A 25,803-nucleotide genomic window follows, 5' to 3' on the forward strand; every position below is an offset into this window, starting at 1 on the left:
CTTAGAATTTGTTATTTTGAAGACTTGGCTCAGTGCTTGCAGATGTGTATCTGAGCATTGTAAAACTGCACAAATGACATCAGTGAATTGCTAAGTTCAAAAAAGAGCAACTCTTGCATTTTACATTGTTTTACAATATCTGAGCACAAAGCAAATGGTTAAAAAAAATAATATTCTGATAATGTGAGGTATGAGCAAAGGAATAGGATATGGTCTTTCCATTCTGGCCAAGATGAAGAAAAATGCCCAGGTGAGGTTTGCTGAAGTGGATGTGACATGTTTAAAATTACCACAGAATTCCAGCACTTTCCTAAAGCAGGACAACTATGCACAGTCCTTGTTTCCTCTGACTATTTAAAAGCACATTTTTTCAAAATTATTTACAAAATAAATGAACAAGCAAATGTAGTCATTCATTCTCTTTTTGTTTGATCAGTGTTATGTTATCCTTTATTAACTCTAATTGTGATAGGTAATTCTTTGCACATGTTCATTCCTTGGTTACAGCAGAGTAAAAATAGCTGTATAACAAGGTTGAACCCGGCCAGTACCAAATAGCCCTATAAATTTAAATTAGTGCAAGCATGACTCACCTCTAGATGGTTGCATCTTTGCTGAGTCTGCACTGATCCAAGTAGATAATTCATGTGAACTGCTTTGCTTGGTTTTAGGAACCATGAAAATTAATGGCCCATATAAGAGGTACTGATCTCCCAGGGCAGAATGTCCTCTCCTGTTCCCTGTATCCTCACACACGTGTAACATGCCAATCACACAAAATGGAGGCTTTGCAAAATGACCTTTTTCTCTTTCCCTTGCAGGCCGCAGTACGGCGGGAAGTTCTGCCAGGGCTCGGGCCGTGTGTATCAGCTCTGCAATAAGCAGCCTTGCCCAGCAGGCAGCCTGGACTTCCGAGCCCTGCAGTGTGCAGAGTACAACAGCAAACCCTTCCGGGGCTGGTTCTACAAGTGGAAACCCTACACCAAAGTGGAAGGTGAGGCTGGCACTGCTCTCAGGGACAGGGAGCTCTGAGCGCCCATTGCCCCATGTGCAGTGGGTGAGCATCACCCCCTGTGAGCATCACCCCTGTGAGCATCACCCTGTGAGCATCAATCCCTGTGAGCATCACCCCTGTGAGCATCACCCCTGTGAGCATCAATCCCTGTGAGCATCACACCTTGTAAGCATCAACCCCTTTGAGCATCACCCCTGTGAGCATCACGCCCTGTGAGCATCACCCCTGTGAGCATCACCCCTTGAGCATCACCCCTGTGAGCATCACCCCTGTGAGCATCAATCCCTGTGAGCATCACCCCCTGTGAGCATCCCCCATTGGGAGCATCAACCCCTGTGAGCATCACCCCTGTGAGCATCACCCCTCTGTGAGCATCACCCCTGTGAGCATCACCCCTGTGAGCATCACCCCTGTGAGCATCACCCCTCTGTGAGCATCCCCCCTGTGAGCATCCCCCCTGTGAGCATAACCCCTGTGAGCATCACCCCCTGTGAGCATCACCCCTGTGAGCATCAACCCCTTTGAGCGTCACCCCTGTGAGCATCACCCCTGTGAGCATCACCCCCTGTGAGCATCACCCCCTGTGAGCATCACCCTCTGTGAGCATCACCCCTTTGAGCATCACCCTCTGTGAGCATCACCCCCTGTGAGCATCAATCCCTGTGAGCATCACCCCTGTGAGCATCACCCCTGTGAGCATCACCCTCTGTGAGCATCACCCCTTTGAGCATCACCCTCTGTGAGCATCCCCCCTGTAAGCATCACTCCCTGTGAACAATCCCCTGTGAGCATCCCCCACTGTGAGCATCAACCCCTTTGAGCGTCACCCCTGTGAGCATCACCCCCTGTGAGCATCACCCCTGTGAGCATCACCCCCTGTGAGCATCACCCCCTGTGAGCATCAATCCCTGTGAGCATCACCCCTGTGAGCATCACCCCTGTGAGCATCACCCTCTGTGAGCATCACCCCTGTGAGCATCACCCCTGTGAGCATCACCCCTGTGAGCATCAATCCCTGTGAGCATCACCCCCTGTGAGCATCAATCCCTGTGAGCATCAATCCCTGTGAGCATCACCCCTGTGAACATCACCCCCTTTGAGCATCACCCCTGTGAGCATCACCCCTGTGAGCATCACACCTGTGAGCATCACCCTGTGAGCATCACCCTCTGTGAGCATCACCCCCTGTGAGCATCACCCCTTGTAAGCATCAATCCCTGTGAGCATCACCCCTGTGAGCATCACCCCTGTGAGCATCACCCCTGTGAGCATCCCCCACTGTGAGCATCACCCCTGTGAGCATCACCCCTGTGAGCATCCCCCACTGTGAGCATCATCCACTGTGAACATCACCCCTGTGAGCATCCCCCACTGTGAGCATCATCCACTGTGAACATCACCCCTGTGAGCATCACCCCTGTGAGCATCACCCCTGTGAGCATCACCCCCCGTGAGCATCACCCCTGTGAGCATCACCCCTGTGAGCATCACCTTCTGTGAGCATCACCCCTGTGAGCATCACCCCTGTGAGCATCACCTTCTGTGAGCATCACCCCTGTGAGCATCACCCCTGTGAGCATCACCTTCTGTGAGCATCACCCCCGTTTGCATCACCCCCTGTGAACAATCCCCTGTGAGCATCACCCCTGTGAGCATCACCTTCTGTGAGCATCACCCCCGTTTGCATCACCCCTGTGAACAATCCCCTGTGAGCATCACCCCTGTGAGCATCACCTTCTGTGAGCATCACCCCCGTTTGCATCACCCCTGTGAGCATCACCCCCGTTTGCATCACCCCCTGTGAGCATCACCCCCGTTTGCATCACCCCCTGTGAGCATCACCCCTGTGAGCATCACCCTGTGGGCAGACACAGGCTCCTCCTGGGGCTGGGTGAGATGTGTTTGCTGTCTGGCAGAGCTGGAGCCAGGCTGCTGTGGGATCCTGCCTGCAGGGACATGCAGGATTGATTTGGGCTGGGAATTGGAGTCCTTGTCCTCCCCGTGACTCCCCGGCTGCTGCCGCCCCTCTCTCTCTCATTTTATATTCCTTATTGCTTAGTCTGAAACCCAAGCAAAACAATTTCCACGGAATTTCCAGCATGGGAAATGTAAGCTTCCACAATAACACTACCAGAATCTTCCTTCTTCTGGAATGTTCTCAGATTTCAAAATGTAACAGTAAATCAACCTTTTGACTTTACTGCTGGTATGGTCCCATGAGAAGGGGAAATGCAAACAATGTACTGGCATACATTTTTTAAAGTCATCTTTTACTAAGAGATCTTTATCAAGTTCAGGTCTCAATAACTATTTCTGTTATTTTGCACAAGCGAGTTTATTTTTACTTTATGCATCTTAATTTTGCAAATATTTTGAATCAGTATTCACTTTTATCAGCTAAAACAAATATTTTCTCCAGTTTGAAAGCACTACTTGAATAAAAGTGTCTGAATTTTCTCACATCATAGCTGCTTTGTTCAGCACATGAACAAATTTGCTTTTGATGATAATGTCTGTAAGTATATACATGCACATTCATTCATAGCATGAATATATTTTCTTCAAAAGTCTTTGTGGACATTTTCACAGGTATTTAAAAATATCCTAACAAGCCAATGAACAGAGGAAAGAAGTTTCACAGCATGTAGCAGTGGATGTTGTACAATAGAGCAAAAAATACATCTTGTTTAATAGAAATTAGGGTGGCCTACATTGGTTTTAAAGGGAGGAGTAAAAATGTTTAGTGTTTAGTAAAAAAGTCCTAAAATTAGGGACAAGGGGCGTAACTGTCAAAAGCAAGATGTCCCCAAGCGATTCTGAAGTTGAAAATGCCCATCCTTCCTCTCAGCTGCTTTGTAAAAGCTCCTCCAAGATCCACATTTGTCGTCCTGGAAACATGATCTGGTTTTCAAAATTGCCACAGATTCTTTGCCTCTGTCGAAGGGACTACTGGAAATCCAGCTACTGATTTTACAATAAAAGGATTCTCTTTTGAATCCAATTTCATGTTCTTAAAAACGGTTTTATTTGTTGCACTTCAATTTGTATAAAAACTCTGCATTTCAGCAGCTGTGATAATATTTATAATTTCATTACTGTTTTTGTCTGTGCAGAATTCATTAGCCCTTTATAAGCATAGCACACTACCCTTGTGTAAGGACAAATTTGACAATGGTTGGGATTTGTTGGAGGAAAAATACTTTTGTTAGGTGGAAGTCTGGCTGCAGTTCTAAGTTTCAGCTGAACTGGTCATTTGTGCCATGTTATCTCTCTCCCAAATTTTAAATAAACTTCAGATAAAATTATTGCAGTCTCCCATTTATCTTAATAAAAATGAAATTTGAGCCTGTGAGGCAGTGGAACTGAAAGCAGGGTGCAGCAGCAGGGCTAAGGCAATGCTTTTACACTGAGTTTGAATTCTTAATTCTTTGTGTGGACAAGCAAACTCACGTGTGCTTTTAATAAAGCATAATATAAAGTACTTTATTTAGCTATATTTCTATTTAGCTACATTCTGGTTTCCTAAGTTGTCTTCATGCACAGTTCATCCTTGTAGCTTATCTTCTAGAATACAGGAAGAAACAACAACCAAGATGGTTTTTATCTCTTTAAAAGTGCAGATCTGCTAATGCTTCCTTGTCTTTGTTTGTTTGTTTGTTTTCTCCCCAGAGCAAGACAAATGTAAATTGTATTGCACAGCTGAAGACTTTGACTTTTTCTTTGCAATGTCCAGCAAAGTGAAGGATGGAACTCTGTGTTCTCCAAATAACTATGATGTTTGTATTGATGGAATATGTGAAGTAAGATAAAATTAAGTTTCTTACAATCCTAATGCCTATCTTTTTTTTATTAGTGGGCAATTGAGTCCTTTAGGGAAAATGCAGCTGTTTCTTCAAATTCCCTTTTGTCTGAGTCCTTCATTTGTGCCTTTTGGTTGCAGCAAGTAGGGTGTGATCATGGACTTGGTTCCAAAGCTGTGTTGGATGCTTGTGGAGTTTGTAAAGGAGATAATTCAACGTGCAAGTTCTTTAAAGGCCAATACTTGACCCAGCACAAAGCTAATGGTAAGGAAAACTGTTCCCCATGACCATCAACTCACTGCTCTGCTGTGTCCCCATGCAATATATATGACTCCTTACTCATTCAGGCAGTGGCTGAGGGTCCAGATGTGAGCAGAAAATCACAGGGAGGGTGAGAGGAGAGTTCACATTTCTCCTGTTTCTTGGTAACAAGAAGGCTCTGAGCATAAGTCTTGGTCAGTTAAACAATTCTCTTGTTTCTTAAGCCACATTTTCCCTTTACACATGTGAATTTCCTCTGAAAAGAGATTTTAGGATTCAGGCGAGTGAAAAAATAGCTGTCAGCAGCTCTGACTGGGATGGGACTGTGGAACATATACAAAGTAATACACAGCATAATGCCAAACATGACAGTATTTCCATGTCCATTTTCAAATTAAGTAGTCTGGAAGCTGTTTCAGTGGAAGCTCCAGGCACTGGGAGGTGGACTTTTCCTTAGTGGGCTGTCACAGGCTTCTTGGGAAATAATCTCACCACACTGCAGTTTTTCAGGCATAAAACTCAGACAAGATTTCAGTACGCACAGGGGTATTTTGAGCTGAATCTCTTTGCTGTTGGTCGTAAGACATGTCCTTACTGCAGTAATATAGGCCAGGAAATTGTGCAGTATGTAGTGATGGAGCCCTGGCTGGCAGCAGGGAGATCCTCTGGTATCCAGGGCTTTGTGAAGACTCTGCATCCCATTCACGTCCTTGTGCTTGTACCTTCCAACTACTGCAGGGTACTACAGCAAAAGCTACAGTGGAGCCACCATTTTTTAGTGTGTTCTGAATTTTTCTAAGGTGAACTTGCTTTTTCTTGCCTTTAATCACAACGAAAAATTTCAGGAATTGAAATACCTCCGAGTCACTCTGATTACAGGCTGCATGGGGCGGGGTGGGGTGGGATGTTACAATCAGAACTGCTTATTCTTGGTGAAAATGGGCTAACTTGGTGGGTCAGCTGTGCGTCTTCTGAAGTGTGCTGACTTTCCAAGGGGCTCAGGGGGATGAGCCGGCTCTGTGCGTGCCAGCTGCCAACTCGTTGCTGCCTCCTCTCCTCGCAGACTACTACGCGGTGGTGACGGTGCCGGCGGGTGCGCGCAGCATCCAGCTGCAGGAGCTGCACGTCTCGCCCAGCTACCTGGCCGTGCGCAGCCTGGCCAGCAGGTACTACCTGACAGGAGACTGGACCATCGACTGGCCTGGGAAGTTCCCCTTTGCCGGGACGGTTTTTGATTACCAGCGCTCCTTTAACCAGCCCGAGAGTCTCTACGCGGCAGGACCCACTAATGAGACGCTGGTCTTTGAAGTAAGCCTGGCTTCTGTTTGTTCCTGCCCTGATGTCCATTACAGAATTGGTGACGACAGCTTCAGCTCTGCACTGGGGCTCTCAGAGAGAGTAAAGGATAGTGTTGAGTCATGATAGCATTCAGACTTAATTGTGTGGTCAATCATGCTGGATTGAAAGGCCTTTCACTGCTTTACCGAGGTATGAGGCTTACTAAACTGTCACAAATTCAGTGAGAAGGAAGGTGCATCAAACACCCTATAGCAGAATTTCTGAGTTGCACGGTGGTGATGGAGATTATGAATGTGTCTCATACATGGTGTGCAGTAAAATCCAATTGTCACAGTGGTCACGAGGCTTGCAGGATGAAGAGAGACATGAAAATGTTGACCTCATGTTCAGAAGGCCTGATTCACTATTTTATGATATATATTACATTATGACTATACTAAAAGAAATAGAAGGAAAAGTTCTCAGAAGGCTAGCTGAGCTAAGAATAGAAAAGAATCAATAACAAAGTCTGTGTTCCAGCAGAGAGTGAGACCCAGCTCTGCCGTGAGTGGTCAGTAAATCCAAACATCCACAGGAGACCAATCACGGATCCACCTGTTGCATTCCACAGCAGCAGATAGCCATTGTTTACATTCTGTTCCTGAGGCCACAGCTTCTCATAAGGGAGAAAAATCCTAAAGAAAGGATTTTTCACAAAAGATGTCTGTGACATCCAATAATGTAAAAATTAAAGGTACCATTATGTCAATGCTCAATGGTTACAGGTTCAAATAATGCTTCTGAAACTGCAGGTGAGTGGAGCCATTTTCACATCCACCTTGGAATGCAGTCAAAATACCACACACAGGTTCCTGTAGAATGAATTTCTGTTGGTTCAGTTATTCTATTATATCTGTTTATCTCACAATCAAATTTGTGTCACCTGCTTTGTTTGCCAGATGTCCTGTGTTGAAACTATTGTAAGCAGAAAGGAAACTTGGTAATTACATGGTTAGTTCAAGTTTTACAATTTCGAAATTGGCATTTGCTACTGCTATTCTGAGAAAAACCTCTTTCTGCATTATGTTGCTTAGCTAGATTTTCTTCTAAAATTCATTGGAATATCTGAGGGGCCATTTCTGGCTGAATCATCCAGGGCTTTACTTCCTGTTAGCTCCATTAGTTTGCCCTTTTCAGCTCTTGCAGCTCTTTGGCTTTGTAACTCAGCTGTTGGGTCTGTTTTGGTGAATCCTTCCTTCCCTGTGAGAAGGAAGGATCCCTCCCCAGCAGGGATTCAGTTCCTTCCCACACCTTTCAGCAGCACTCTGAAACATGCAGTGCCACTGGGGAGCTTGGCAGTGGGTGCTGTGCCCATTGGCCATGGCAGCATCCTGCTGTCCTTGCCCCCACCCCATATCCCAGTGCCCCCTGGCCATGGCAGCATCCTGCTGTCCTTGCCCCCATCCCATATCCCAGCTGTGCTGTGCCCCCTGGCCATGGCAGCGTCCTTGCCCCTTGTCCTTGTCTTTGTCCCTGTCCCATAACCCAGGCTCTGGGATCCCCTCCCTTGCCCAGCTTGAGCCTATTAAACCAAGAAAGAGCAAGCACAGACTGGGACATGAACTATACTCTTCAAGGGTTACTAAAGCTTTCACAAGTGTCCAGAGGAGTGTGTGTTTGGAATACTGAAGAGCTTTGCTGCTCTTCCTGCTGGCTGAGTAATTGACTGAAACATGTCCTTGGGAAATACTGAAGGCCCTGGAGCATGGGCAGGTTAGACCTCTGTAGAGTGAACACAAGTTTTAGAACAGGCAGTTTGACATGGGCTAAGGGTTTGTCTCTCCACAAATTGCCATCATAATTCACAATGGCTTTTGCACCATTTTTCTTCATTGAAGAATTTTCATTTTGGGTGTGTGTGCTCACAGGGATCTTCCTTTAGTCCAATCAGTTTGGTCTCCAAAGCTCCAGACATGCTTCCCTCCCTGCAAACCATCTGCCTTACACCCAAACCACCACACTTACAAATACTATGAAATGTTAAGCTGAACTCCCAGGAATCTTATTTGTCATAACCCAAAGTAGACTTGAGCTCTATTACTATTATTATAGAGCTGAAGTATGAATAATAAATTGCCTGCAGGAAGACTTGGCTGCATATCAGGCACATACTTTGCAGAATAAAGATTAAAGAAAAGAAATTAATGCCAAATAACACTTCTATTTTCATCCTTTCCAATTATGCTAAACAGTTTTATTAAGATGTAACATTTAACTGGAGGCTGTTGCTCCTTTCAGAGCTTATTTAAGCTTCCCTTGTATTTTATTGAAATACCTACACCACTGGTGGCTGGGGATTCTAATGACTCAAAATGTTACGTGTTCCCCAATTACACACATCTATGAACTGGATTTAAAATGTTTTTTTCCTCATTTAATAATTTCGGAAAATTCAGCAAGCTCAATTTTGAAAAAAAAAAAAAAAAAAACAACAGAATTTTCTGTTCAGAGATCTGCATTATTTATAACTTACCAGTAACTCTAAGAAGCAAAAATGACAGAAAACAGAAATATGTTTTGAGAAACAAAATTGCTGAATGTGTGCTTGCAGCCATAATACTGAAACAAATCCTGCTTCAGCTCTAAATACCAGAAACTGATAGTAGGCTGAAAAAAGGGAATGTTTAAGCACACTACAGTGTAGCTTTGTTTTCATTTTTATCTCACCTACAATTTTCAAAGAAGCGCACAAAACTGTTCTGCTGCAATTTTTTGTTCAACTAAATTAGTTTTATGTAAGATAAGGTTTTCCAGGGTTTGGACCTCAACTTCTTCCTGTAATCTTTAGATTTTTCTTTTAATTAGGCTGTATTCAAAAGATATTTAATACTTTTTTTTTTTCTAGATAAGGGCTGTTGTTTTTCTTCCAAAATAATCCAGTGTGAGCCCTAGTAAAATGGTGCACTGCAGGTATTGAGGACGTGGATAAATTGTATGTACAATACAGGAGCTTTTATTATTCAGGTGGGCTGAAAATGGAAGGTTTTGCAGCTGTATTTATTGCCATCCTCCTATGACTGAATGCCAGATGAACACAGCTCGTGCCCATTTCATTCTGCAGTTAAGATTTTGGTGGAGATTTGTGTGGTGGCTGAAATGGTCCAGGTTTTTGCCTTTGTTTCTGCCTGCAGAGCGGGCTGCAGGTATCCAGGAAGCTCAGGCTGTGCACGTTCTCTGAGCAGCATTCCCAGGAGAGGATGGGACCAGACAGGTCTGGCAAGTCTGTGCTCAAGGCAATCACTTCCTTTGAAATGCAGTCATCCTCCAAAATATTTTCTGGAAAGAGACAACTGAAGCATGTCTTGAGAGAGCAGAAGGAGATGCAAATAAGAAAAAAAAAAATCTTTACATTTCCCATTGCCTTGCACACCACAAGTTCAGCCTTGCAGTTCTATGAGATGTGGTGTATTTATATTTTACTGTACAGTGTGTTCCTATGCATCTGCTTTTCTGCCAGGCTTCTCAATAGTTCAGATGAGCACGTTTCATTTCATCAGACATTGCAGTCCTCAACACTATTCAAAAATGGGTGAGAGACCACAAAAAGATATAGAGTGCTCTTCTTATTTACCCTAGAATTTCACCAAACCCTCCCCTCCATATCTTTAGTTCTATAGAATATAGATATGTAATTATGGGAATGAATCATACTAAAAAAGACAAAGAGTAGTGACTCTGTAATTTAACTGGGCTGTGGGAGAAAAAGTACAAACTGTAATGGCCAGATATTTCCTGGAGAGGAGAACATTGTGAGATGAATGTGGAATTAATATGCATGACTAGTATTTCCTGAGCACAACTGCTGGAAGGGTGAATGCATGATGAGGTTTTGGGATTCATCAGGATCCCTTCTGGATTGTTCAGGAATTGATTTCACAGACAGGGGGAAGGGAAAACCCAGAAAACGGATGTCCTTCAGAATTTGTGTATCAATGTCCTTCTGAAGTTAACATTACTGATATTTTCAGTGATTATGGGTTTTCAAAAGCCAGTAAAAGCTGAAATGAAAAATGTTCATGGATTTAGAAGACAGTCGCTGAAATGGCCCAATTTAGATGACATGAAATAATGGTCACTGGTCAGAGGGGTAGAAATATGGTAGAAGCTAATCTGGGATGAGAAATTGATACCAGTTTTTAAAAATATAGTTTTTGTAGCATATTTGTCTCACCTTAAACAGATTTTTAATTTTCAATTTCTTTTTTTTAATTTTTAATGCAGCTGAATATCTTCAGCTCATTTATCTGTTATTTAGACCTAGGTAATCCAAGGTCAGTTCCTCCTGTTTAAAGACCCTTTCAGTGTTTTTATGCTAACTGAAAGATATTTAACTTGAGGAGAAACAGTCAGTATATTTGTCATTAATTATCTAGCTTTGCAAACAAGGGCTGCCAGTGGGCACCACCAGCTGCTGCAAATCCTTTGGAGAAGGAGAGTTCCCACAGGGCTCTGTCACCTCTGGGGCTCACTGGGGACACCCATTTGGGGGAATATTCTGTCACTCTCCATGACTCACTCAAATGCTGAGAAAGATTCTGAAAGAAAACAAAAACTTTATGTGGGTATGAAAAAGACTGCATGGCCAGGGATTGAGGAACTAATTTAAAAACATGAGAGTTTTATAATTTTTGTGTTCCATTCTGTCAATAAGCGGATGAAGGAAGAATTGACTGTTTTGAGAAGTGAAATACAATTGGAGAAAGCAAAGTTTTCCAGGATGAGACAGGACGAGAATCCTCCCTGAAGTTTACCTCAAACTTGGTGAAACGTTAAATCAAGAAATTGTGACATCTTTGTGAAATAAAGAGAGTTTATTTTAACATCAATAAGTAACAGATGGAAAGGATGCTTTGTAAAGAGGCAGACATCCACAGGAAGAGAAGGTGAATGGAGCTTCAAGGCAGGAATACATCTAATTAAATCCAGTAAATCACTTCCTCTTCATCAATAGGGGAAAACAGGAGAAGGGAGGCCAGGTGGAATGGCTTTGCTGATGATGTAGCTGCCACTGGGAGAAAGCCAAGTTGCAGTTATAAAGGATTACATTTATTATTAGCTACTAGATGATAAATTTGTACTGATTTCCCCTGAAGAGAAAGTAGGCTAAAGGGACCTAAGATGTACTTATAAGATACAGATGTTGACTCAATACAATGGATAAAAGGGTTCTCCTGTAGTGAGGAGAGATTAGCTGGACAGCATCCCTGAAGGTTGTACATTTAGCATGTGAACAGTGAAAAAATGGAGCATAATAACAATGGAAGATAAATTTGAAACAGCTGAAGTAGAAATGAGATCATATAGGACCCTTTCAAGGATACTTATTTTCTTTTTTTTTTCCTTTTAATGACCTTAGTGGACTTGAAAAACAGTAGTTTGTCATAAGCTTTTAGTTAGGACTGTATTTAAAGTTATTTTAGAAGTACTGAAGAGATAAAACCCCTTTTGTTTTAAGGTTTGGCTTAAGTACCCAGTGGGTAATTCTTCCTTTACTGCTTTCCAAACAGGTGTTCTTCCACTTTCCTTTGAAGCCTTGGTTCTGCCACTGTCAAGGATCCCATCCAGTAACTGCCCATTGAGGACAACAGACTAGTTTTAAAACTTGCTTTAAACACTTTTCCACCAGAACCATATGCTGCATGCTTAAATATACCAGAATAAATTCATATAAATCCATGGAATTAACCCTGATTGAACAGAGAAATCAGAATGTGGCTTAGGATATTGGATGTTACAATATTTATTAAGCAGCATGGAGATCCCCAGTGGATGAGAGCTGCAGGTCTCAAGCAGAGCACAGCCAGGCACGTGTTCTCACAGAGACTTCTCTGTCTGCCCTCCCTGCAGGCTGGTACATCCCCCTAAAGAAATTATCCAAGGCCTCCAAAGCCTTGGGATAAATGGGAATGAGCCAGGAAGTGTAGATAATGTTTGCAATGTAGATGCAGCTTGAGGATGCAGATCAAAGACACTGTGGATGCTGCATTCAGAGTTTGGGCTCTTGCCCACTTTGTGAATTGGGCACATGCAGATGAAAATAGTCCTTTTTACCTGGATTTTTTCCTCTGTGCTCAGCTTCTCCCTGTAAGTAATCTGTAAATGTCTATTAGTCCTCCGTAGAGATAAGAGAGATTTTTTTCAGCATGTTACAAGCCAGGCATTAGTATTCTTTCTATACATGGAACAAAACATGGTGAAAGGAATAGGAACTTTGCTTGTATCAATTAATCTCTCTTAATTCAGTGTGCTGCAAGTAACTTCACATGCACATCTTACAATAAAAAACTACTGGAAAGCACCAAGTCAATCATTGCAAAGCAATGTTAGTAGACTCTTTAAAAATCTGACCTGCAAAATAGACTATTATATTGGAAACTTAGGATGGCCACGAGAAAAAAAAAAATCTCAAACAAAGGAGCAGATGCACAGCTAATGTAGAGAATTTATTCAAAATTAGCAGCGAAAGGAAAAGGTTCTTTTCTCAGGAGAGTTCAATTTATCCATTGTTTTAACATTTAGTGCCGTAAGCTAAAGGCACAGCTCCTTTCCTTCAGAAGGGATCCAGCAGATTCCAGCCACAGAGCTGTGGTTTTCCAGCTCAAGAAGCTGTAAATTTTATAACTCTGCGCCCTGCGGTCAGAGCTGCTGAGTGCTGTGTCTGAAGTCAGGTGGTTGGTGTGTTAAAGGTAGACATTAAACAGTTCTGTTGAGGAACTGGAAATGTTTAAGGAGGTTGTTTGCCAGCTGTAAATTTGGGAGCAAATGCCAGTTGGCTGAAAAGATGCTGGAATGAGTCCAGTTAAGTAGACTAGCACTGGAGGTCTTTCCAAATTTGTAGGTCTGATAACTTGGCTGAATATGCAGACTTCAGTTATTGGGTTGTTAAGAAGGGGCTTTATAATGAATGTTTGAAAATACGACAGAAAACTTTTTATATGCTCGTTACTTTGGCAAAATTGCGACTTTGCAATAGTATTGCATTCCTGATGAAAACTCAGTCAGACATTATACACCATGTACTACTTTTCAGCTGAGCACCAGGGACATCAGAGCATATGGTTTTTTGTGCCCTGCAATATTTGTGTCTCCAATACTGCTCCATAGTTTGATTTTGCCCTTTGCCTGCATGGCTGGGATGATAAAGGAGGAGAGACAGGGATGCTGCTCTGCTTGGTAAACATTGTCTCTCGTTGCCTGCTGGGTGGGAAGGGGCTCTGGCTTTGGCTTCTGGCCAGGAAATGGAGAGGAAGTTCCCTTCTCCAGCCTGTTAGGATTGTGGCAACTTCCCAGTGTGCAAGGAGGGGCTGTAGCCCGAGGTATTGGAATGTGTATGGCCCAGCTTGCCTGGTGTGCAGGATTTACCCCAGGCACCCACCCAGCTGTGAGCTCCCTGCGCCATTGCCTGCTCTCTGAAGGGAAGGATTCTCACAGGGCTTGTTCCCACTTGTCCCAGACCATCCCCTTCACTCTGCCAAAGCACCAGCACAGAATTGCTCTAACAGGAGTAAAACTGCCACTCTTACCTTCTCATCCTCCCCCCTTCCTGCCCTGAACTCTGTGTTCAGAATGCATTCCATCTGTTCCTTGCCTCCAGTGTCACAAAGAGCACTTTCAGAAGACAAATGTTCGGTCTAATACTTCAAGATATTTTTATTAGAAAAGTTTTAAACTTTGCTGCTTTTTGGCCACTGGCACAGCACAGTTTTATGACAGTTGTCAGAGTCAAATGAGATGAGGACTAACTCGTACACAAGGTTTTGTGGTATGGACAAAACCTCCTCCTTCTTTGACAAAACTTATTAAAAGGCCAGACAGAATTTCAGCCTCTGCTCTTGAAGGAACACAGAGCACCCACTGAAATGGGAGAAAGTGTTTCTGGCTGCCTAAGATGCTGAGATCTGTGCTAATGCCTTAGACTTGGAGGATGAGTAAATGTAAATTAAAATATTTTGAGGTCTGGTCTGTAAGAAGAAGCAAGGAAGGAATTGTTTTAAATGAAGAAAAGTGTTAGAGGGCTCAGTTCTTACTACAGTTAACACACTGCATTTTTTCTGAAGCACATGTTCTGAAGCTTTATGCTTCAGATATTTGTCTCAATTTGTCCTTGAGTGGAGTGAGCACATTGTTGCAACCTGTTTTATCTGTAATGCCAGTGGACTTGGAGTTCAATATTCAAACTCTAAAGCAGCTGTTTTAACAGCTGGACTTTTTGCTGTCAGCAGGCTGATAGATTTGTGAAAATAAAAACATTACTTTGGCAAAATTGCAGCTTTGCAATAGTATTGTGTTCCTGATGAAAGCTCAGTCGAACATTACACATCCTATAGTATTTTTCAGAGGAGATGTTTCCCTCCATCTGAAGGGGCTGTTAATCTTATCACATTTACATCAGATAATGATGACTAACCAAGGGAAAAAGAAAAGTCCCCCCAAAAGTGACACAGGGAATGGTTTGAGTGGAGCACAGCAGCTGGGGTGCAGGAGCACACCCTGAGGAAGGAGCCTGGAGTGAAATACAGAGGCTTTGGGAGATGCTCATTAGTGAGCCCCATGTGCTGGGAGCACTGGGCACTGGGGAGGTGTCCTGGGGAGCCACTAAGAGATCCTGAGGTGTGGGGAGCATCTGTGCAGGGCACAGAGGGGTTGCACAGCAGCCTCAGTTCTCTGTTTCCTAATTCCAGAGTATTCCATTTGAATTCTCTTCTTGTAAAATAGTTGTGATATATACTTGCATCTATAACTCATCCCTAAAGCAGATCTGGTATTCCTATTTCTACCAAAAATTTTCATTCAAAAGAGAGGTCAGTAGTCACTCTCAGATCTATTTCTTCCATAACCTCACTGTTATTCTAAGGTGCTCATGAATTAAGCTTGGATGGCTGAAAAAATTCACATGAAATACTGGATTTACCTGTGCTTGAAGGAGTTTCTAATATGAATCCTCCCAGAGGAAGGCACATACTCTTCCATTCACGTGGAAGCATTTGCCTTTTGCAGCCCTAATTGCTGTTTTCTCAGTTTGGATCATTATTGAGGTTCCCTGGCTGAAATAAAATCTTTGGCTACTAAGAATAGAAATTATAGCATTCATTTTTTCTTTCTTCTAGAAAAGTAAATACTGTGCAGTCCAGATCCTTCATGTGTTCAACATTATTGAGCTGCAGGTCATGTAAATTTGGTCTGAATTTTCACCGTCATGGGCAATTTCTGTGTTCCAATAGGTACATTTGCAGAATACCTTAAAACCCTTGGCTACACTTCAAAATGTTATTAGATTTCTCAGTCTTAACATAAATGCAAGTTTGTTGCTATTTTATGAAACCAGTCTCTACAGAGATCAGTTCCACTTGTATGGATTGCTTAAGTTCTCAGGTCAGATATTATGTAAACTTCACTGATAAGTTATTAATATTTTGAATGACAATTATTAAACATAGACTTGAATTGTACTTGAAATGCTAATGCTTATCAAAAACACAATTTAGGAACAGAGGTTAACTGCACCTGCTCTTTATCTTACTGTGACAGGATCCATATTGGTGGAGAGTTAAAAGTCATTAGAGCTCTGTAACTGTAAACTCCCACATTGATTCTACTAAGTGTGGATATGAATGCCCTTTGCTGCCAAAAGTTTCTAAAATAAATTTTGTTAAGTAGAAATTTCTCCCCAAATTTAGGTATGTGTCAGATGTTCATGCATCTTGCAGTGATTATAATTCAATCTTGAAATTAATACAGTGAATGAAACCTGCAATATAATTCACCACTAAAATAGTACACCCTTGAGAGCTGGGCTCCCTGAGTTAGATGACAGAGATTGTTATTATAGTCAGTAATCACACTTTCTATAAATTTCCCAACACATTATGCTGAAATAGTGAATAAAATATTCACTATTGGAAAACAGGATTTTTCCAACCCTTTTTTGCTCTGTAGACACCCAAGGACAGGTTCTCTCCTGCACTGAAATTTTATCAGCTTCAATCACCATGAGAAAAACTCCAGCTGAGGGTCTTACAAACAAAATTTATCCCCAGTCTGCATAGAAAGAGCTTTTTTACAAGAAAGTGGGTTGTGTTTGATACCCTTAGCCCCAAGAACTGAGGAAGCCATCTCCAGCCCCACAGATGCTGCTTTGCTCAAGCTCCTGCCAGGAAAGCATCTGAGTCCTGCTTGGTGGGCAAAGGCTTCCTCCTTGCTAGATGTTGCATCCAGGGATAAAATAAAGGGATAAAAGGGAAGGCCTTGTAAACCATGGCTCAGGCCAGCTAAGTAGAAAAGGACTGTGGGAAAGAGACTCAGCTGAACTAGGGGTAGAAAAACAAGTTATATAACCATTATGTGTTCACATCATGGTGTATGGTGGCTGGTTGAATTATGTATGTTATGATTTCAAGCTGTGTAACTGAGAAAGGTCTGGTTTTTGCAATAAAGCAGCTCTTCTTTGCCTGCCTGGGGACTCTGTGTCACCAGGGACCCTCACCCACAGCCAGAAGGATCAGCCAGGGCTTTGCTCACTGAAGAGAGGAGATGTCTCCCATGCCCAGATGCCAAACCCCTGTGCTGCAGTGCCCCAGGCAGAGTCCAGCCCTGCTCAGAGGGGGATGCTCTGGGGGTGATGTTCCCCCTCTGCTGCCCTGACCCAGCCAGGTGCCCCCAATTGTCAGGAGGGGATTCTGCTTCTGCACCCTCTCTTTCAGACCTGCAGGTGTTTTTCCAGGCAATGATTTGCTGTTTAGGAATTGCTTTGATGGTCTTTCCTTTGGGTCTCCTGAAAATCCTCTCACAAGCATGCTTTGTGCCTGTATATTTTGTGTGGATCTTGTTTAGTTCATCTTCCTTCAGACTGACAGAATCCTTTCTTTTACCTCCTCCCCACCTTTTTTTAAAAACAACCCCCAAATATCCCTCTACAGATCCTGTTACAAGGCAAAAACCCTGGGATTTCTTGGGAATACACATTTGCCAAAAGTAGCATTGAGAACAAGACATCTGTCAGGAAGCACAGCTACTCTTGGGTGACAGTGCAGTCTGAGTGCTCAGCGACCTGTGGTGGTGGTAGGTGACTTTCCCATTGCCAAACCTCTTCTTTTTCGTTCTTTTTAAAGCATCTCAAAGCTTTTCAGCTGCCTTTGATTTTGCAAATATATATTGATACATACAGGGGTTTACACTGAACACCTGGTCCTTATTTTTTTTATCTGATAACTTAGAACACAGAGGAAATAATTTGGTATGGCTTTAGAGTAAAAAATAGTCATGCTAGTGAGTCAGTCTTTTTTGTTTAGGTCAACCCATATGCATATCATATCTTCCTGTTGAAGTAATGTGGAAATTAATTATGCTTTGATTTCCTCTTTTCTTGCACAGACACCTATTTGTTTTTATAAACCCTGCATGTTTTGTCAGTGAAAGTAAATCTGATGTAATGAAAGCAAAAAGCTGGCATGTGGGAAGTCTGTAATACCAAAGGATATGACTGGGCACTGAAGGAAATGCTCCTGTATTGGCAAAAAGTTCAGGTGAAATTCAGGAATACCTTGCTGGTGCAGTGTCAGAACTTCACAGCATCTCAGTAAATGGTTTATGGAAGAAAGATCCACCAGGAGCCCTGCAGCTATAAAATATGACAGCTGTATTTTCTTCCCTCTCTTTAAAAGGCTGCAGCATGCATATAAAAATGATGAAAACAGTCTTGTTTCCAAATTTGATTCACTGTGCCCAATGAACCATGTGTGAGGTGAATGATAGATCTCAGTTAAAAGATAAATCTATAAAATCACTTAAGGCATTTCTGTAATTGTCCTGCTGCTGACACTTGATTGAGTCTAAGGTACAGGTACCTGCAGAACTCTGGAGTCTGTAGAGATTCACTGTAAAAAGAATGTTTATTTATTATGTACTGAATGTTTATTTGTAGTTTTTAAGTGAGTGAGAAGGGCTTTAAGCAAGCACAGCTAGTGTCTGCAGGGAATTACAACTTGAATAATTACTAATTTTTGCTGGGGGAACAATCTTCAAATCTTTTGTTCATAGCTAAAATGTTTTATCTGACTTCAGTAGTATCTGTGCTACAGAGAGGGAAATCAATGCTAAAAACATGTTGTCACATAAACCCATATTTTATTTAGTTCAAGTCAGTGGATTTGTAGCAACGATGAGTTTAGACTTGTTTAGTTAAAATTGTTCCCTACTACTTTTTTCTTTGACATTTCAAATACAGGTTTGTTATAGTGTTTTCTTTTCTGACACTTGCACAGGACACATTACAGCAAAAGCAATTTGTTTGGAAGATCATCGTGCTCGAGTCAACGCCTCCTTCTGTGGCCCAAGGACAAAGCCTTTGACTGAAACCAAGCTGTGCAACACAAACCCCTGCCCAGCCTAGTGAGTTCTCTGGGGTTTTGTGCCTGCTGGCTGTGCCGTGGAGGGAATCCCCCTTCCACCAGGGGAATTGTTTGCCTGCTGGATGGGGAATTGTTTGCCTGGTGCTCTAGGAACCGGGAATTGTTGAGGATGTTCTGCCCAAGTGGGGTTTTGGGTCTGGTGCCTAAAGCAAAGGCTCCTGAGGGCTCTGTCCCTGTGCTGGGGTGACAAGGGCACATCCAGCTTTCTCAGGGCTCCTTCTGCCACCTTTCCTCATCTTGAATCACTAAGCCCATTTTCTGAGTACAGTGCTACTCCCTGTGTGGAAGCTCGGCCCCATGACTCGCATTCCACATATTAGATTAGGTTAAAAGAGTCTTGTGCAGTGTAACTAGTGATTTTTTGGACAAAATGTCCCACAGAGTATTGTCATGCCACAAAGAGGACGATCTGAACCAAATGAGATGTCAGCAGAGCTTCTGGTGCCCACAAAAATATATATGAAGGCATTGCCTTTGTGAACAATCTTATTTTCTAAAAGAGGTAAGAAAGGCGAGATGCAAAGGGAGACATTGACATATAGATAAGCACTTAGAACCCAGCTGGTCTAAATCAATTTAAAAAGCAAGGGAGTTAACACTGATTTATAGTAGCCGATGTAGGGGTCCTTTGGAAAAAAAAAAGTTCTGTGCTTACATAATTAAACACAGTGTTGTGTGGCTTAGGATAAAAATGGATAGATTAAAGGACATTGTGGCCATCTTTCTTCCACTGGTTATTTCACTTTTGAATTCCTGAGTTTGCAACCTCAACATTATTTTAATTTTATATTAAAGATCAGAAGAGCTGCATTATGTTGGATTTGCTATTTCAGCCTCCAAAACAAGAGATTTTCTAAAGGAATATGTTGACAAAATTAAGAGTGTTTCAGTCTCAGTGGGAAGTGAATACACTTGAAGGTGCATTGAAGCAGAAGAAACGGAGGAAGGGTCCAGACCTGGCATCATCTGCTGGTTTTACTCTGGGGTGATAAAAGTAACAGTAAAAGCAGTTGGCTAAGCCTGCTCCCATAAAATATCCCATTTAATGATGTTTAATAGGAAGCATTCCTCATCCCTCCCAGTCTAGGAGAGCATGGTGGGTCAAAGCAAAAAGATGCATATGTTCTGTAGAGGCTTTGGTTTTACTTAAAAATCCATACTTTGCAATACGTTGAACATACTGAAAAATAGTTCAGTAATAGTTTGGAATTTCCTGCAAATTTAAAGAGTACAGCAGAGTACACCAAACCCAAATGCCAAATTACACACTATGACCACAAAAGGATAGAGATAAGGTTTAAATAATGATACCTTGTGACATGAGAGCCCCATGTTACTGCTTCAGCAGTTTCTTTAGACTGCGTTTAGCCACATGATTTTCTCAATACCAATTTTAAGTAATCTTTGTAGCCAAACACAATGTTTTCATGTGCAACTTATCTTCTGCCAGGACTATTTTTATCCAATGAACAGAGAATTGTATTGTCTGTGATGTCTGCAGGACTCTGTCTAAGCTCCTTCTGCTTACCTTTGTTTTGATGTGGCATCTTATACTATAAAGCTCCACCCAAATCAGATTCACTTATATCGACCACACACAAAATTTCTATTTCTGATAACCCGAGATCCTGATGTCTTTTGAACATCCTCTGATATATATTTACCATGAAAATGCTGAATTTTCATTTTGACACACAGTGCAATGTTTTTGTACTGAAATCACAGCTATTCTATGATTTACTACTTTAAAACAAAATTAATGAGTTGAACTATAAAATGAGTACAAAAAAAAAAAACATGTAAAAGCCCCAAGCACCTCTAGGGAAAAATAGTTCAACTCACTAATTAATTATTCTTAAAATCCTTAGGATAGATTAATGCATGGAGAATCTACATGTAGGACCATGCCTTAAATTAACAGGTTGCCATTCAGCTGAGTGAAACTGTGCCAGGATATCTCTGCTGAGGAATCTGCCCAGAAACTCACAGCATGTAATATTTCCCATAAACCCAAAACTGCCAACAGAAAAAAAAAAAATAGGATTAATAGGATTAATAAATGCCATGGAGGAAACAAAATAATGCTTAACAGCCAGCAAATAAAGCAAACCCAAATACACCAGGCAGAAGAGGCAGGGGAAGGAGGTGACAGATGAGATACAAGTGTGTCAGTTTGGGGACATAAAAGAGGCTCCAGACTTGTGAAGGTCAGTGAGGAATAATTGCTGCATAAGAACAAAGGCTGATTAGTCTGAGTGGGCACAAACTACTGTCCCACACAGAAAGGCACCAGCACTGCACACTGCTGTTGTTGGATTCCAGAGCTGCCAAATCTGGTCATAATAATTTAGTTATTCGAACTAATGAAAGATACTCTTGGATCACAGCCCAGACAATCTTGGAAAATGGAAGTTTACTAGAGGACATTAAAGTAGGTTTACTGCCCTCTGCTCTGTGAAGAGGGGAACTTTCTGGGCAGTTATGGTGAATAAACTCTTCAAATGAACACTTTTGGTCACTCCACCAATGGCCATTGTCAGGAACATCAAGGCAAACTACTTAGAAGTTGTAAAATGGATTAAAACTCTTTTCTCAGAAGTTTGTAGTTCAACGGCCCAAATATTTATAAATCAGACAAAAAGGAAACTTTTGACATGTTCTGGAATTACATAACGACTGACTTTTCACATTAATATTTCTTTGTCCTTAAATTAGTGCCTTTTACATTTCTCACTACTTTTGGCAGTTTCTGAAGTTGCTAGATTCTGAGAGCTGGGATTTCTTCTATTCCCAAAGACATTTCTCAAAAATAGGCGTTTTATAAATTCTTTATAATTAAAATTAGCTTTGTTTTCAAGCAGCTGTGAATAGACAGGCAAATGGGACCCTGTGCATCTTTCACACAGGATGAAGAAAGCTTTCTTGTCACTAAAGCTTTATGTAAGCAGCTATTCCAGTGGTCACAGGATTGATGCTGTGAGAAACTGTGGAAGCAGGATTGCCCAAGTGGTCAGATGTGAGACAAGAACCTTTTCCATGACATAAATTACTAAAAATTCGTCAAACTGTTTAAAAATCTTCAGTTTAATTTCAGTGCTAGGTCTTTAAATAAGAGTTCTCAGTGAGTAATCATTTAGTCATTCATAATTTCTTCTGCTTTTTCACTTCTGTTTTCCTATCTGGCTGTGGTTATGGTCTTACAATGGAAGCCTTCAAGACAAAGACACTTGGTTGCATATTTGCAAAGTGTCCCACAACGCCTGGGGACTCTCAGAGCTTCAAGAATAGAAATAGTGAGCAGCTCCTGGCATTTCAAAACTGAACTTAGCCCAAGCAGTTGGCAATAACTGCTCAGACTTTGTGTCACTTGAGGGACATGGCGTGTAAACTGCAGTGTCCCCGTGCCTGAGCACACATTGCCCAACAGCTTGTGCTGGTTAAATTGCCTCTGTTTTATTTAGATTCTGCATCAACTGTCTGCCAGATTTATTAGTCTAAGGATTTGTAAATCATTGAGTTAGAGAATCATAAAGTCACAGCGTGCTTTGGGTCAGAAGGGACCTTAAAGCCCATCCAGTGCCACCCCTGCCATGGCAGGGACACCTCCCACTGTCCCAGGCTGCTCCAGCCCCAGTGTCCAGCCTGGCCTTGGGCACTGCCAGGGATCCAGGGGCAGCCCCAGCTGCTCTGGGCACCCTGTGCCTCCCCCACCCTCACAGGGAACAATTCCTTTCCTTATGTCCAATCTAAACCTGCCCTCCTTCAGCTTAAAGCCATTTCCCCTTTCCCTTGTGCAGTCCCTTGTGAAAAGTGCCTCTCCAGCTCTCTTCCAGGCTTCCCTCAGGAAGGGATGCACTTAGGTCACCCTGGAGCCTCTGTTTTTCCAGGCTGAACAGCCCCAGCTCTCTCAGCCTTTCAGAGCCTTTTCATTTCCTCAGGATATCAGGGACAGCACTGCTGCTTTTAGCAAGCAAGTTCTTTTGGATTAATACCTGTAGGGCCAGTAGATCTTGACAGAAATGCCAACATTTGTCCCCCTGTGTGAGTGGAGTGTATCTCAGCACAAACACAGTCGTACATACTCAACTAAATTCTATCTTATCTAATTCTATCTTATCTAATTCTATCTTCTAAGTACTCCACCTGCCTCAATAGCAGCATCTCTTTCAGTCCCTGTGGAACTCAGGATTCCAGGTCAGATTCATAGGCAAGCTCGTTCTAGTGGGTAAAAGCTATAAATAAACAATACTTGTTTTTCTAGTTGAGTGACTTGTATTTCATCCCTAGCAGAAAGTTCCATGCTTTGAAAATAGATCATGTAACTGCAGCTTTTTGATTGCTTGAACAGATACCAGTACACCAGGAGATAGGCTGAGCAGGATCCCTGGATAATTCACATTTGATAGGTGGCTGTTTTCATTTATTTTCTACAGCTAATTGCACTCCTGTGTTTCTAACACGTTTCCTCCTTTAAGCTGGTCAGCAGGTGAATGGAGCACATGCAGCAAGTCTTGTGGAGGGGGACAGCAAAGCCGCCTCATTCAGTGTGTCCAGAAAAGGGCTTTCCAAAGAGAGGAGGTGGTGGCCCATTCCCTGTGTCCTGTCAGCACCCCAGCACAGGTGCAAGTGTGCAGTGCTCAGGACTGCCCACCCGAATGGAGCCCTGGCCCATGGTCTCAGGTAATTCGGAGAAAAACTTACATTTTTGTCTGCTGGCATAATGAAAATACTGCAAAAAATTCTCTCCCAAAACAACAGAGCAAATTTTGTGGAGATCAGTGCTTTGCATGTGGTTTTTTTACTTGAAGATAATATGTAAACCATGTTTGTATAAACATGTAAACTAAATGTGCATTGTAACCAGCCTTCAGAGGAGCTGGCACATGAGGGCTTGCCAGAAGTGGGCACGTGGTGTTCTTTTAGGTGCATACAAACAGATGGAAAATTCTTTCTGGGTTCATAGTTTAGGGCTCTGTGACCAGCAACCGTCTATGAGATTACTTCCCAAGCAGTATTGCCTTCTCTTAGAGATGGCAGGCAGTCAAGGAATGAAGAAATATTTGGGGTTAAAGTTGCATATTAATGCACATGTGTATATGGATTGTGGATTGATAAATTTGTGAATTATACATTGATTAGTCACTTTTGTGCCTATGCCTTTGTTAGAGTAGCTCTCCTGCAAGCAGAGCTGCTCAGCTATTGCCATGAGGGCAAATTCCTTTGTGCATACCCTGCTTCACACACCTGGCACCGAAACACCTGAGCTAAAAACACACAAAACTCAGCTCTGCTCCATCCTTCACTGCTGTTGATGCTGTTCATGTAAGGATAAATGAAATTATCCTTCAAATAAATCACACATCTGGGTTTTAAGAGAGAGCTGACAGTACCCTTATAAAAGGATCTACATTGATTTTATTTTTCTGTCTTCATTTAGTGATATTCAAGTAATACATTTTTCAGCTAATTGAAATCCACTAAATTGAATTCGGTGGATTTCAATTAGCTAAAAAATGTATTACTTATGTGTTTTGTTCTTGGTGCTGTCACTCTTCAGGTGTTAAAGAACATCTTGACCTCAGCACCCCCAGCTGAGCACAAAGTGCCCTGTAATGTTCTATAACAGATGAGTAACTATTCAGTAGTCCAGCACAACTCTCAAAAAAGGACTTTTTCTTCCAGCGTGTCTGAAGAAAACCTGAGTGTAGCAGAAGATTTTATAAAACAGGTCTTCAAATACATTCACACTTACAAACTTCCTTTCTTCTAAGGCAAATAAATAAATAAACAAACAAATAAATAAGACCATTACAAAAAAATCTGTTTTCCTTCTCTTTAAGAGGTATAAAATTCAAGTTGCAATTCTCAAATAAGGCCATAAAAATTAAGTTCACCAGTCCTGCTGAATATAGTGAACAGGCCTATTGCACAAGTTAGTAAAGGTTTTAATATTCATCTGAAAACTGTAATATTACAGACTTAAATGTGGTAAGAAGAAAAAAAATGTAAAATCATAGAATCATGTAAAAAAAAATGTAAAATCATAAAATCATAGAATCAGAATGGTTTAGGCTGGAAGGGGCCTTAAAGCCCATCCAGTGCCACCCCAGCCATGTCAGGGACAGCTTCCCCTGTCCCAGGTGCTCCAGCCCCAGTGTCCAGCCTGGCCTTGGGCACTGCCAGGGATCCAGGGGCAGCCCCAGCTGCTCTGGGCACCCTGTGCCAGGGCCTGCCCACTCTCAGAGGAGGAATTTATTCCTAACATCTAATCCAAACCCAGGCTCTCTGCAGAAATTAGTGTCGTTTTAAATGAAAAGATCATTTGTTTGGGGAAGGATTAAACCCAAAGATTTTCAGCATGCAGATATTTGTTACACCCTCAGCACAACGGTGCTTTCATGAAATCTTTTAAAGACATTTGTAATTTGATACACTGAGTGGTTCTGCCTTGGAACATGCCCCATAATTATTGGTAGAAAGGACAGCTAGAAGAGGATGCAAGAAGGTAAGAAGCTGGCAGCATTATTTCAGGGCTCTTTGCTTCATTTCCTCACAAATGGCTCATTCAGGCATTTTGTTGTATGAAAGGCAGTGCAAACCACAGCATGTCTGTTCCATGAACCACGGCTCACTGCTGAACCAATGCATATTTATCCTGGTGACTCGTCCTACGCTGCAGTTGGCAACTAAAGTATCTCCTTAAGCATTGTCTGTATCAGATTCTGTCTCCTTTGTGGAGTTATGTATCAATTCCCTGGGCAGTTTCCTCTGCCTCGGTCTCATCCCTCTAGGCCAAGGTGAGGACAAAATGACAAATAGCCGAGAGCATCTTGCCATGGAAGATTCTGTGGAGGGAGCTTAGGACCAGCTTTCAACTATGCTGAGCAGGGAAAAAGCATTTTGCTCACAAAAGCATTTTGCTCACAAGTCCAACTTACCTCATCTATGGAAAAGAGATTACTTGTCTGTTCTACATGGGGGC

General features: G+C 42.2%; 1 protein-coding gene across 4 annotated transcripts in view; it reads left to right on the top strand.

The window, feature by feature from the left end:
• ADAMTS18 (ADAM metallopeptidase with thrombospondin type 1 motif 18) overlaps positions 1 to 25,803 on the top strand; it is an 80,348-nt gene that overhangs the window by 46,891 nt on the left and 7,654 nt on the right. For all 4 annotated transcript variants that reach the window (XM_063167671.1, XM_063167668.1, XM_063167670.1 and 1 more), the window contains exons 13-19: positions 822 to 994; positions 4,685 to 4,815; positions 4,956 to 5,079; positions 6,140 to 6,384; positions 17,331 to 17,472; positions 18,675 to 18,801; positions 23,297 to 23,501. In XM_063167671.1, coding sequence (XP_063023741.1) covers positions 822 to 994; positions 4,685 to 4,815; positions 4,956 to 5,079; positions 6,140 to 6,384; positions 17,331 to 17,472; positions 18,675 to 18,801; positions 23,297 to 23,501 — 1,147 coding nt within the window. The remainder of the gene's footprint in view (positions 1 to 821; positions 995 to 4,684; positions 4,816 to 4,955; positions 5,080 to 6,139; positions 6,385 to 17,330; positions 17,473 to 18,674; positions 18,802 to 23,296; positions 23,502 to 25,803) is intronic.

Source organism: Melospiza melodia, chromosome 13 (genome assembly GCF_035770615.1).
Source record: "Melospiza melodia melodia isolate bMelMel2 chromosome 13, bMelMel2.pri, whole genome shotgun sequence".
NCBI classification, from domain to species: Eukaryota; Metazoa; Chordata; class Aves; order Passeriformes; family Passerellidae; genus Melospiza; species Melospiza melodia.